Source organism: Opisthocomus hoazin, chromosome 6 (assembly GCF_030867145.1).
Source record: "Opisthocomus hoazin isolate bOpiHoa1 chromosome 6, bOpiHoa1.hap1, whole genome shotgun sequence".
Lineage (NCBI taxonomy): Eukaryota > Metazoa > Chordata > Aves > Opisthocomiformes > Opisthocomidae > Opisthocomus > Opisthocomus hoazin.
The window spans coordinates 34881624-34895888 of NC_134419.1; the positions used below are offsets into that span (position 1 = coordinate 34881624).

The window sequence follows — 14265 nt, forward strand, 5'->3', positions numbered from 1 at the left end:
AGAGTCAATATACCTTATAAGAGAAGGCACAAAAGTATAGAAGTAAATACACCTTAAAACAACAGGAAAATAAACTACCAAGGCAGGCACTGGTAAATTTTACTATCACAAAAACTAACATACAGATTTTTTTCCTTTCACTTTGTCTCATGTGTTTGGTCCCATTATATTGTGAAAATCCTTTTCATCAACTCAAAATTCTCACGACTTTGCCCACGTAAAAAAGAGAGTATCATAATTTAGGACAGGAATAACAAACTTGCTTGAACAAGTTGCTCAAGTATCTTATGTTCAGTGTCAATGTGTAACAACAACAAAAAAATCCACGCCAAGACCCAATTCCATGACTGTGGAAGTCAATTTCAATGGGCATTCACTGAAAACTCTGCAAGACAGTTCAGACTTGGACATGCCGATAATACCACATACCTGAATAGTTCGCAAATTAGTAAGCAGCAAGTTCTGTCCCCTTTGTTCAACTAATAAAGACTCACGTTGCTGAGTCAAACGCACGTCTGACATCTTCAAGATATCTTTCTCTTTTTTTAAGTTTTCTGCTCTCACCTTTAAGACAGCAAACAGTAACAAGAACTTTTTTATGAATCTGAAATGTGTTAATTAATTTTAATACTATTTTTATGATCAGTTGACACTACTTAAAACAAAAGAGCTTTTAGGATTATAGATCATAAGTTAAAACTCATGCAAATTAAGCCAAGAACAGTAAGAACACAACTGTTTGACTAAGCATATTCTGTTTTCTCCGTAAATTGAGACACCTTCAGAATGTTGTTCCATCTTCATTCAGTACTTGAGGTATTTTGCGGAATGTTACACCATGTACGCACTAAATGAACGTGCACACCAGCTTTTAAAAATGTAACAGCTGATGCATTCAAAAAGCCACATATTCAAGACCTGACAACTTTCAAGATTACCCTAAGAGAAACTCCTGTGCTAACTTGGAATACCTCGGAGTATAATACACTGTATTACTGACCTCTGCCACTGCCAGTTTTTCATTAGCTCCCCGCAGGTCTTGAGTCATTGTGTTAATTATCTGCTCTTGCTTCTGAGTCGTTGCTGTGAGTTTCTGGGTTCTTTCATGCAGAGATGTTATTTCTCGACGATAACCTTCCACGTTATCCTGAAGCATTTCATAACTTCACATGGAACAACACAACAAAGGACATGTTTGCCACATGCAATTGGTCGAGTTTAATTGCAAGAGGTACATGTACACAGCTGTATGTTTCATGTTCTTGTGTGCCAGTTTTCACATCTGTGGCTCACTCAGCTAGAAGGTATATCCTTGATCCCACCACTATTTCCTTGGTGTTCTTTAACAGAACAGATAACACTCATGTTTCACTGGCAGCTCTTCCTGAGCAAACGGTATCAAGCAGTCAGCATGATTCTACTGACAGAGAACACATACGTAAGACAACGAAACTAAATAGCTGATTTACCGTTTGGAGGCAAACTCCAGCTGTGTGGATATCTTTGCATTTTGTGACCTCAAGTCTGTGACCTGTTCCTGAAGCTTTTCATTTTGTTCATTCAGCAACTTGTCATTCTCTGCCTTTTCTTTTTTATAGTTCTCAAAAACTTCCTGCAACTACATCAAAGAACAGACATTAAAGTGCTTACCAGAGTAAGAAGAAATAGTGATAGCTTTCTACAGTGTTTATTGAAAAATATACCTGCTTAAGCGCAGCCTTCGCCTCCACGGTCTCCACTGACTCAGCCATTGACACTGGAGCAGGAGTTGACATGGCTTGAGGTAAACAGGGGCGCTTTGGAGTAGATGTAAGAGAAATCTCCTCTGGTAATACACCTGCAGCTAAAAAACGATAAAGGGGATTTAAAGACAACAACTGATTGAATGCTTGCCAAAGCAGAAGATCACATAACCACACTGGAACGTGGCTAAAACCAATACTGTATTGCTAGAAAAGTCTTGGGCTCTCCTGAGCAATCAACTCTTTCCATCTACAACGCTACCAAAACACGCATAGTCACCACTACATGTCAGTCATTATGTAGCAACTTACTACAGCGTAAAAATGAAACTGCGTGTCTAAATACAAATTCAAGTGTTTTTCAGTGAGTAAGGGTAAAAGTCAAATACCAGATTAACAGAAGTCACTAGTACCATTACAGCACCACTACTGAAAACTCGGAACAAACGACAATTGCATTTTTTCCCAACGGCGCAGAAATGTGACGCTTACCCTGCAAAGGAATGATCGCTCCTGTGGTCTGTGCCAGCAATATGCGGAACATATCACGCTGACGAACTATAGACTCCACAAGCTGCAACTGATGATGACGTGATTCACGCAGTTTTTCTAGCTCATTGAGAGCTTCCTCGAGCTGAGACTGAAGCTCAGAAATTCTGAAACCAACAACAGTTGTTTTCAGTAACGTAGACAGTGGGGCGTACCAAGATGACACAACCCTTACATTTTGTCCCAAGTCCTTCAGTGCACATTTATTGCATCTTTGAAGGTTAAGCACCACTGAGATTTTTCAGCAAACTTAGAGGAAGACTGGCCTTTGGGCTTGCCATTTTGTAGATGACAAAGAAAGTAGGCCTCTTCCATGAAGAGCAGAACAGGGCTAACTCTACTCATGTGAACAACTTCAAACAACACTCAGTGGCAGCATGAGCAGAGAATCAGGCGAAGAACTTTTAAATACAGAATTACATCATCTGTGGGCTTTACAGCTAGTGAATTAGAGACGCACTTCTTCAATTTTTTGTTCAGCTAATGGGAATGAAAACTTCTCTTTTTCGAGAAACAGCTCTGTTGTGTGAAATCACATTCACTAAAAGACCAACAATTATTTTTACTTTGGATTTTGATGAGAGGACTTATTACAAGATATACAGCTATTAAGCCATTTTCATTTAAACCTGAAGACAACGTCGCTTAATAACGCTTTCTTTGCCTTTGTGAATTACATAGCAGCTTACACATGCATATGCACACAATTAATAACAATCAGAAACAAAAAACTGATAAGTGTTTGAATAAATCCCTGTTACTACTTCATATAAACAGTTCACTAAAAGGAACAGATAACTAACTTAGAGGATGTTGTTTCTTGCTCCTCTTTTTCTCTAGCCTCTCCCAGCTCCCGAAGAGCCACCAAGAGACGCTGATTCTGCTGCTGAAGCTCTTCAATATTTCTGTAAGAGACTAGATGTTGAGATATCACTTCAGAAGAGCTACTGATGTCAGCAGAGCTCACTTCTTCATCACGAATCACATGATTGCCTCTAGCTTCTTCAAGTTCCATTAAAAGCACACGAATCTGAAAGAGAACAGTCTAGTGTAAGACTTGCACACAGAATCAAAAGTTTGCTCTGAAAAACAACACAATAGAAATGGAGTACTTGGAAATGAAAGGTTTTTTTCCTACAATATACAAACTAATTCCACCAATAAATCCTTGTACAGTAACTATATTATATACTGAGAATGTATACATCATTCTACGTTAGAGAAAAAACAGTCTGACAAGAGGAAACCACATCAAGATCAGAAGTAGACAGTCTATGTTCAGTTCTGCGACCAGATCACAGGACAGTTCAATCAAACAAAGAAGTTACATATACGAGTTCTCCGTGTTGGATGTTTAACAATATCATCCTAAAGCAGCATCACTTCTAACCAGCTACACTTATTCCAATTTTGCAAGCAGAACTGTTAATACCGTGTTGTCCTAAGCAGAAGCTTTTAACATTACTAAGGCTCTTATGACAACCAAAGTTGACATGACTGTGACTGAAGATAACTTCCAAGTAAGCTTCAGAAATACAGCACCATATCAACAAATAACTTGCAAATAGTATATTTAACGATAGCAACATTTGTTCTACCTGCTGTGAAAGATCTTTTACTTGTATTTCCAGTCTCTGGTTTTCTCTTTCAAGCAGAGAGGCATGCTTATTGGCCTTATCGGCGTCCTCCTGCAATCGCTGGATTTCCTGCAAGCACACAAACATCAAGAAACACATGGTAATTCAACTCAGACCCATTCTTTCCCAGAGAGATAACGTCCTGTAGAGACATGCCTTGTGAATCAAACTTGCACATTACTATAAAGTGATGCTTCAGAGGTTAAACTCCACATATTTAGGAATCAAAAGCCATGCTCTTTCATGCTATATTAGTGTATGTATTAAAATTAATGAGTAGTGAGCAGTGAAGTCCAATTTTATTTCTTTGGACAGACAAATACTAATCTTTGTTTATGAGGAATTCTACTCTCTCAGCAAATCAGAGATTGTAAGTCACCACATTTAAGTCTTCCCTATAAACGAATTCTGAAAAATGTTCGTTCTGTAAAATACTCTGCGCAGTCCAATAAATCACAAGCTAGAAAGTTCAACAAATATCTTCCCACAATACAAGTTGACAAAAAGACCTAGTTCATACATTCATTAACAGCCATTAGGATTAAGGAATTAAAAATCTGTTTTTTCCACAATTTCACATGCTCTTTTATCTTATACTGACCTTCATAGCTTGTTCAAGCTTTGCAGACAGACTAGCAACAGCTTTTTGGGAACGTTCGAATTCTTCACGCTGACGTTTTAAGATTGGTGCTTTGGCTTCTACTTCCTGCACTATTTCATCCAAATATTTATTGATTCTCTTATTCTCCAGCTTTTCCAAAAGCAACTGATCCTGAGTTTCTACATATGCATTGTACAGCTGCAACAGAAGATTTTTCAGTTTGTTGTTTATTTGTTTTCAATACATCTGGACGCATCTCTTAAAAAAGAACTACTGGTAATGATACAATTCTTACCCTAAGACAGTATAATTTCATACAACTCTAAACTAGTTAATTTAGAGAAACAAGTTGGACTTTCAAAACAATGTGTTTTAGGACTCCTACCATGGCAAAGCAGTTACGTCTATTAATTTGAAAATGGCAAACTTTTCATAGTGCAACTGTATACAATAAAAGAATTCTATGTAAAAGGGACAAATGTGAAGCAAGTTTCAGACCATAGGAACATCAAAACTAGTATCACAAAGAAAGCAGCAAGCACAGAAGAAAGTAAATTAATGGCTGGACAGAATGACCAATAACAAACAAAATGAAAATACAAATTGCATAAACAGAAGTGTAAAAACAGCCCTAGAATATGTATGACCTATAATAATGTTAACTTTTTTCTGCAAGTATAAGCCAAACGTGCAGCAGTACAGATTAAAAAAATATGTTAATAAGCAAAAAAAAAAGCTCCTGCCAAAAATGCATACTGAAAATAAGTTTATGTGCACAAAAAAAAAAATGTATTTCGGAAAAAGAACTTAAAGATCCTACAAACGTTTTGATCTACTAAAGAAAAACTGTAAGATACGTCTTGAAGAAATCCCAAGGACTTAGCTAGTAAAGTCTGCCTCAAATGCACAAAAGGATTTTACCGACTTCAGTCAGGCGTTACACCAAATCCAAACTAGTGAATGAAGCCTGCACCCTGGTATTATTAGTGCATCCCTGATGGCATTTCAAGGGCCTTGCAACTGAAGAGCTTCTTCTCACTTACCTCCGTTAATTTCATTCCGGGCTTGACTACTTTAGCTACTGCAGCCGCAGTGGGAGACATAGCTGCCAGCTCCTCCTCAGACAGTATGGCTCCTGAAGACATAATCCCACCAATTACCATTAAACAGCTGCAATAATTCCCATCCTAAATATTCTTTATTAATACAAAGAATGTCTTCATACACCTCTGTGCTTCATATCTATTGTATTTTAAACGACTATTTTAAGCCCTTAATGTTACTGGCTTAAGAGTTTTCTGTAACCTACACTATCCATACACGTGTGCAAATGACTGGTATTATATACAATATTCCATGTCCTATATTATCAACATCTCTGACTAGTTTAAGTTGAAATGCTGAAAAGCTTTTGCTATTGGACTCTTTAGATCACTTCTGAACTTTGGCAATTGAAATAGCTGGAGCAAAGCTTAACGTCAGATATCTTTGCAAACTGCCAAAGGTTTATAGTAGCAGAGAGCACTGGTTTACTTTAATTAAACTAACACAAAGATATAGCAAATATACTTCTTGCCTCTCTGCTCCTTCCTGCTCTGCTCTCTCTTTCCTTCAGAAATTACTTGTATGCAGCAAACAAAATATTCAACACAAAAAGATAGAACTAGAACAGTGAATATTGAGCAAGATTTGCTGTTAAATAGAAATTTAAGTACAGAGGTTTGTTTTCTGTTGCTTTTTTTTCTTTTTAAAAAGAAAATAGGAATAGGTTATCATCCCCACTCCCCTCTGCAGAAAACCATTAAAAGTATGATGACTCAGCCTTAAGGAAATGTTTCCTTTCGCTTTTCCTTGAAAAGGTAAACCAGATTGACAAAGAACTTCAAAAAACTATCGTTTTATGCTTTTTCTGGTGGTAGTGGTGAAGTATATAACTTCACATATATATACACACACGAAAAAGCTTCTAAAATACATGATTAGAAAAGAACAAAGAAGAATTAAGATTAATGCACTTACTCCATACAGAAATTCAGTGTAGTATTGTCATGCAAGACGACAGAAAGCCTGAGGCTTTACATATTTTAGTTGCCAGCGTTATCCCTACCTTTGCGCTTTGTAGCGGACAGTAAATCATTAGCATTCTCCAGTTCCTTTTCCAGTTTACCAATCTTCTCTCTCAGTTCTTTTTCCATTACAGCTTTTGACTCTTCCACCTCAGCCAAATGCTCCTGCGTTGCTTTATTAGCTAAAATTAAACAGACAAGCAGTTTACTGTGTTGTGGTTGGTTTTACTTTTTTCTTCTAGAAAGATCAAAATTTGCAGATGTACCTTAAACTTTATTTTAACTTTATATGATCTGCAGAAGCTCATGCTGATACAAAAACTCAATAGCATGCCAGAAGCATGAACTGCTACCCATCACTTTTGCTTAGAAGGCGGCTAAAATGCAAACTGTGCTTTTATCAGTGAAAAGGAATCTAAACCAAGAAACTAAAATGAGGACACATCTTGCAAAATTAGGTCCTCTCATCCAAATCCAATGTAAAATTCCAGGTATATTTGAAAACAGTTCCCCCCCGACTCCTCCCAGGTAAACTCAACTAGTCGTCTACAATTTCTGTTACAAAGTGACTGATGTTTCCACCACCCCAAAAGCCTAAGGAAGGTCCTCTCATAAATGCTCATTACTGGTTTTTCAGTGCATCAAGGTAGTTACAAAGCTCTGTTCCATTTGCCATTTCTCACTGCCAGCCTACCTTCCCCTGCTTCCTTCAGGAGCTTGTGCAGCTCCTCTACTGCTCCCGTCAGTTCATTGCTCTTCGCCTCCGAGTCATCAGCAGCGCTCTAAACAAATGCATTTCATTTAACCTTATAGTACATAGCAAGAGTAACCATACTTTTATAAGAAAGCTCAAATCGACCAAAAATTGTGAACACACAGTTTTTTTGAGTAAAATGCTAAATATTCACCTAAACTGGACAATTCTCTTTCCACTTGGATGAAGTCTCTCTGATGCAAACTGCCCATCTGAGACCAAGAAGTGTCAGACACTGATTTGATATGACAACTCAAAAAAACCCGTACGCCCTCTGGACGCTTTATAGCTGGTGCTGGCTTTGTTCCTCCTCTTTACTAAAGAGGTTTTGGAGAAATTTTAAGTACTTAATTATTCTGAAAAACTTAATATTTTTAGGGGATCTTATAAAAACAGTTTATGTTTCTTTGCTTCCAGCTAGAAATCTCGTAAGTGCAAGACTGTACAATACTTCAGCAATTCTGCAAGTCCATTAGATAACTGAAATAAAGTTGATTCAGCTTTTGCTCATCAGCAAAGTCTCAGAACAGGCTCCCATGGGTTGGCACTCAATCTCAATGATTTTAGTATCAGGTCAGACAAATACGTCAGCAGTTACAAGTACACAGCAAACCCCATGTTAAGTGGAAGACATACACTTAAGCCCCTTCAAATCAATGATTCTATAATAAAGCATGAATGAATAGGAGCAAAAAACCCCAAACAACCAAAACAAAACCACATTAAAAGGTAAATGGTAATGCCTTCTTCTCCAGAAAAGTTAGCTATTGACTTGCTGTTCAATGAAGGGACATCAGTTTACATTTAATCAACAAAGGATGAATGTAGAACTCACAATTAAGCAGGGTATAATGTTTATGTGGACATCTATGCAAAAAGATTCATGGAACAGAACTCCTCAACCTGTGAATCTAATACGAATACACTAAAGAGCCATCAGTCACCCTCTTTAGCTGACGTCCTAGTCAATAAGCTACAGGATATTTTTCGCTCTGAGCTGACAAAACAAACAAAAACTACTGGTTTAGATGGTGCTTATTTGACAATACACGACATTCAGCCGTGTCTTAATCACATCACTAACACTTGCAGTGTTATTTGAAATGAACTTCTGCCAACCAAACTCCGAAAAATCTCTTCCATAGTCCTATTTTACATACAAACCACTACCTCTCAATACGTCTTAAGACATAACCACATTCATACAACACGAAGCCTCAAAACAGTGAGCATAAAATTACTATTTTAACCCCAGTTTTTCTTAATCCACAAAATCATAGAATCACAGAATGGTTTGGGTTGGAAAGGAGCAAGCAATGTAACACTTCAAATGCTGCCTAAGACAGCAGCGTATTTTGGATGTTTCACAATGTTTTGCAGCGGAAGTTAGTCTCCTCCGCATCCACACTTTGCAGTGAATGAAGCCCCAAACTGGCCTGCATTACAATTAATGCTAAGACTCAGTCCCAAGTAATACTAACATATGCTTACAACAGAAGCAATAAACTCACCTTATACAAATTGGATAATTTTATGTGTGCATTCAGTTCATTGTGGAATCTTTCCTCCATACTAGCTTGCTGTTCTTTTGCCTAGTAAATTAAAGAAGAGACAGGGTAGGGGGGCATCCCGCTATTTCTGTTTCACACCTTTTGTTTCTTAATTTATTGAAGTAACTCTAATGCTATTTCACATACACTTCAAGCTGTCTTACCTCCTTCAGTTTATTTAAAAGGTCTTCCACATGCTTCTGAAGATTTTCATTTGACTGTTTTAAGCTGTTTACCTGTTCCTCCATTCTGGAAACCTGTACAAAGAATAAATGAGAATACCATGTATGAATTTGTCTTTCCAGTCCAGTTTATTTTGGAAAATTTTTTACTTTAAAAAAAACCCGAACAGTTCCAGAAAGAGCACAAATGGTTACATATTCTAACAGCTTTTGCTCCCATGCACTCAGCTAAATGAAGAAGTGAGAGTCCCCACGCTGCTCCAATTAAGCATACCCAAATAAACCCATGAGCCTCAGTGGAGCTACGTGCCACAGAAAACCTGATCAGTTGTCGCAGTTCTTAAAGAAACTGCTCAGGTACCCAAAGAGCAGCTCACTGAAGCTGAGTATTTTCAAAATACGGCCACTGATTCTGCCAAATATTTTGTTGCAGGAAAACAAAAATATCATCACCCCACTCTGCAAAGAATGTTAAGTCAGACCCTTCCGCTCCTTCCCCTTATTAAGAACTGTATTCCCATACCTTTTAATTGCATTATACCATTATATAGCTTTGTTATCAGCAGCTCCAAAATTTTTAGCTTATAATTAAAATCTTGGACATTTCTATTCTAGATAATGGTATTCCTTAAAAACCATAGGTTAAAAAAAGAACACCTCCTTATTAATTGCAAAACATACTTTGTTTTTTTTAACTCGAACACAGTTATTAAAGTACCTGGTTTTGTTTAATACAGCTAATCAGGAGGTATAATTTATAAGAAATGGCAAAAGCACTCAGTAATTACACTACCTCCTCCTTCTTGTTCTCCAGATTACACTTAAGCTCCAAGATTTCATTGCCCTTCTCCCTGGCAGTATGTAGAAGTTCATCTGTTTTGGCTTTCAACTCAGTGTTCAGCCACGTGTTTTGATTCTGTAGTAGCTCTTTTTCTTGCTCCAACCTTTTCTCACGGTACTAAAAAGAAAATAGCATAGTGTAATTGAACAGAAGATAAAGCAGCTAATGAAAGTCCTATCAGCAAAGCAGGAGTCGCAAAAGTGCACTGTAATTTGGTAAATAGCACCAAATCACAGGCAGTGTTCCTTATTACACTAGTAATACTAACTTTTCAGTCTCAAGCTACAAAGAACTTCTTCTAATTTGAGATAGTTTCCTCAAAGTTTATGTTAGCTGGGAACATTAACTAGATTAATATCTAGTTACAGGAAATGAATCAAGGTCTCAAAGTTTTCCTGCCCTTTTCTCCTTTCCTTCAGCTATTTCATGGAGTTTATTCTGCCCACAGAGAGCTGGTGCAGGTTCACAAATAACTATTTTTCTCCTTTCTACCTGCCTTCACAGCTCTGGAGCCCGTCTTCCTAGCAGGCAGGAGCAGCCACCATTGCCACCAACAAGGCTTGGACATGCCTGCCCAACTTGATGCCCCTTGCCTTCAATAAATGTATGTCCCACTTCCAGTCACAGCCATCAATTTGGTAATAAACTAATGTGTTACAAACAACAGGAGTACACTCGACCTATTTTCAAAGTCGCTAATGACCAAATGATGATTACATCACATGTAAACAACTACTCATTAGAACATTAACAGGTACTATGCATATAAAGTACTACTCACCTTCACGGAAACATCTGATGTCTGAAGTTCGTCCAACTTTAACTGAAGTTTCACCTTTTCTGTGTTTGCTTCTGTAAGCTTTTCATTTAAGCGTTTAACATCCTCTGGATGAGGGAGAAGGGAAACCAGTGTTTAAAAAAGCTAATTGTAGAACCATCAGTTTTAATTACTCAGCTTAACTAAACTGTAAAGAATGAGAACAGACAAGATATAATGTACGTAATGGCATATTGTGCAGTAAGATACTGTATAATGCCTGACTTCATATCTATAAAACCAGTCATTTATCAAACTGTGGTGTTTTTCTGCAATTAGCATGTAATTTCCTGCCTTGCTTCTTTTTCTCTAAAAACTGTTTCCTGCTAATCCATTATTTGGTGCTGCCTGTACAAACCGGATACTCCATGCCAGTTCAATTGTTCAAGTGTGTCTTTTATTCAGCAAAATCACGTGAACTAATTTGTTAATCTGTTCTTGGCTATACCGTTTAAATGTTCAACTTCCTGAGATCGTCTTTCACTTGTTCGAACCAAATCTCTCTTTTCAGCTTCCAGTTCTTCTTTTTCTCTACTTAACTGGCTCTGAAAAAAATTGCAGAAGACCAATAAAGAAATGCGATCAGCTTTCTGTAACAGCTTATAGATGCTGTTTACACTTACCATCACAGAGAAGCACGCTAAACAACAGACAGTTACCCCAGCCAACTGCAGTGACTGGGAACCGGGCTGAGAGGCTTTTACAGTGGGCAGCTGAATCAGTCTAAACTACATAGTATGAAAGCGTGGCTGCTTCCATTTTTACTCTTACATTGGGATACAAAATTCGAACAAATGCAGGTTAACAAACCTCTTTCTTCTAGTGCCTAATAGCCAACACATTTCCACTAATGGTTCTGGTTTTTCCCCCTTATATCCCTCTGATACTCATGTCCAGCTGGCCCTTTGTGCTTAAACACAAAATGCTGCTATAAGATTAGACAGCAAAGATGAGAGAAGAACCATGCAGCTTTCAAGGCTAGCATACTGAATACGGAGTTTTCATGCCTCTGCTTTTCAACCAGCAGAGAGGTCCAGACTGCCACAAGACTCCCTCTGATTCTAGCTGCATTTGAATGAAGATTAGAATGAAAAATGTTGAGCTTAGACCAGATGAAACAAACTGAAGGCCTAACAGAACTCCAAAACAAACAACTGTTCACAACTGCATCTAATTTTAATATTCTTTGAAAGACAGCTTTGATACTCCAGACTTCATTGGAACAGTTTTATCTAGTTAAATAAAAGAGACAAAGACGTAACCAAGGAACGGGCACACAAAAAAAACCAAAATAAAAGTCGGTAGTGTTGAATCATTTACAGGCTACAGCACTGCCTCTGCCTTCTAAGGTGTCAATACAAACCACTTCACTTAGGCCCAGGCAAGACCCTCTGGGGAAACAATCAGATCTGTCTTCTCCTTGCGGACAAATCAATCTAATAACAGCGTGTTCACTTCCTGCTCCAATATTAGTGTTCTGCTGGATCACTCAGCTGAAGTGACTCATGCCACAACCCCACGACTTTCGAGCATAACGCACGGAAAACTGTGCTAGAGTATGGGAAAGGATAGGAGAAAAACAGAACTACTCTTTGCACCTTTGTTCGATTTTTGAGGTTTGGATTTTTGAGTGACTTCAGAACAGGTTTCAGCTAGAATGAAACAATCTATTCAAACTGAAGTTAAAGCATCTGCTCTGACGTATGTTCCCCTGTAACTCAGTTTGCTAGGACACCAGCATTTCCTTAAAAAACCCACACAATTTTCCTGTACACATGGCCCATGCAGACATGTAAATATGTCATCAATACATATTTGTACTGATATTTATACAGTCCAGTTTGGAAATCGATTGCATTCTTTGCTGCCATGAGACAGGTGAAGCAAAACCTTTCAACTTATTGTCAAGTTCTTCCAGTACCTGAATGGCTGCATTACGATCCTGAGCAGCTTCAAGCTCTTTATTCTTCTCATTCAGCGACTTCAGCTGTTCATCTGTTGGAAAAGAAGAGGTAGTGAGGTACCTCCACTGTAACACAATGACAGAATTCACTCTCCAAATGTGATTAAGAAAAAAAAGAGAAGAATTTAAGACCACTATGGAGGAACTAGGTTGTATTGTGGCAAACAGAAGCAATCCTTAGAGCAGAAGAATTTATTGTGAAGATCAACACATAACCCACTGTACTACTATTACTACAAAATTCAGAAAGCAAGTGTTCTTTTTTCCCACTAGAACAAAAATTCCATTAAAAAAAGCAGACTTGAATGCAAAAGCAAAACATGTCTCTTCTTGCAGAAATAACAAACGTAGTTGATGGATGGATTTTCAACTCCTGTTTAAAACTCAAAGCATTTCAGCACAACATTGGACTAAAGAATGAGTATCCCATCCAATCTTAAGCATATGCAGTTATACTTACGAAGTTTTTTAAGCTCTTCACGGAGAGTCTGACATTCTTGTGTCTCATTTACAAGCCTCTCCTGACTTTGAGCCAGACGCTTTTCTACTTCAAAGTACTGTTGTTCTGCAAAACAACAACGTTGTCTCTTTCACCACATAAAAATATCTTTCTCTTTCTCACCTTTATCAAGGATCCTTATTAATGGTCATCTTTATTAAATAACGATATTTATAAAGAAAATAGCTAAAAACAGTAAGACTACAGTAGAATTTGAAGAAAAAGGTACTTTTGAAGCGAAAAAGATGCATTTCCACACTGAATTAACATTGTTTAAAATACTTTGTTAACATGGAAAGCAACATGCTTCTAGAAATGATCCATAAAATAACAGCCTAATTAATTTTAATAGTTCTTTAACATTTCTGATATAGCTAGAAAATGTATCAGCACAATTATCTAGTATGGTCTCAGTTACATCAACTTAAAACTTCTTTTACCTGCAGAGTATTTCCACACATGTACAATAAAATGCACATAACCCTAGGTATCAACAGATATGATTTAGAAAATCTGTCATGAACGCTTCTTAAAATGAACTCTCGTGCTCTATGCTGCATATCCCATAGCACTAAAAAAAAATAATTAGATCCAAATTTTGGTTATGTGAAGCAGTAACTGTATCATAGAGCTTACCTGTAAAACACTTCGCAAAAACAGAACTAATTTCACTATCAGGCACAGTGAGCTTCTAAGGAAGTACCGAGGGACTTTTACTTGGCTTATGCTCACAATTCTTACAATACCAAATAATGCTGCCCCTCCAGCCACGTGTGAGAAGTGAACCAAAAGAGGCTAACCTGCTAAAATCTGAGGGTTACCTTAATTTACACTACACTTCATTATTTTACTTTAGCAAGATTTTTATCGTGAAAGAGACACAAAGGTTGAAGGAAAGGTGGAAGTACAGTTTACATCGGAAGTACGTCACCTACCCGATAAATTAACTCATATTCACAACCCTGCCCAGTGCTTGCACTCATCTACACTCTTATCGCATTGCTACTCCAGTTCTCCACTGGTATTATTTTTCCTGAGTAACCTCCAAATCAATACAATCAATG

The 14265-nt window shown here is 37.6% G+C and overlaps 1 protein-coding gene across 3 annotated transcripts in view; it reads right to left on the bottom strand.

Moving 5' to 3' along the window:
• Window positions 1-14265, bottom strand: part of TPR (translocated promoter region, nuclear basket protein) — a 40445-nt gene that overhangs the window by 25635 nt on the left and 545 nt on the right. For all 3 annotated transcript variants that reach the window (XM_075422727.1, XM_075422726.1, XM_009931102.2), the window contains exons 2-19: window positions 13163-13267; window positions 12661-12734; window positions 11188-11284; window positions 10704-10807; window positions 9875-10039; window positions 9064-9156; window positions 8861-8941; window positions 7290-7377; window positions 6637-6777; window positions 5573-5664; window positions 4530-4727; window positions 3890-3997; window positions 3095-3321; window positions 2235-2398; window positions 1704-1843; window positions 1470-1618; window positions 1001-1163; window positions 430-564 (exon numbers count right to left, since the gene is read on the bottom strand). In XM_075422727.1, coding sequence (XP_075278842.1) covers window positions 430-564; window positions 1001-1163; window positions 1470-1618; window positions 1704-1843; window positions 2235-2398; window positions 3095-3321; window positions 3890-3997; window positions 4530-4727; window positions 5573-5664; window positions 6637-6777; window positions 7290-7377; window positions 8861-8941; window positions 9064-9156; window positions 9875-10039; window positions 10704-10807; window positions 11188-11284; window positions 12661-12734; window positions 13163-13267 — 2324 coding nt within the window. The remainder of the gene's footprint in view (window positions 1-429; window positions 565-1000; window positions 1164-1469; window positions 1619-1703; window positions 1844-2234; window positions 2399-3094; window positions 3322-3889; window positions 3998-4529; window positions 4728-5572; window positions 5665-6636; window positions 6778-7289; window positions 7378-8860; window positions 8942-9063; window positions 9157-9874; window positions 10040-10703; window positions 10808-11187; window positions 11285-12660; window positions 12735-13162; window positions 13268-14265) is intronic.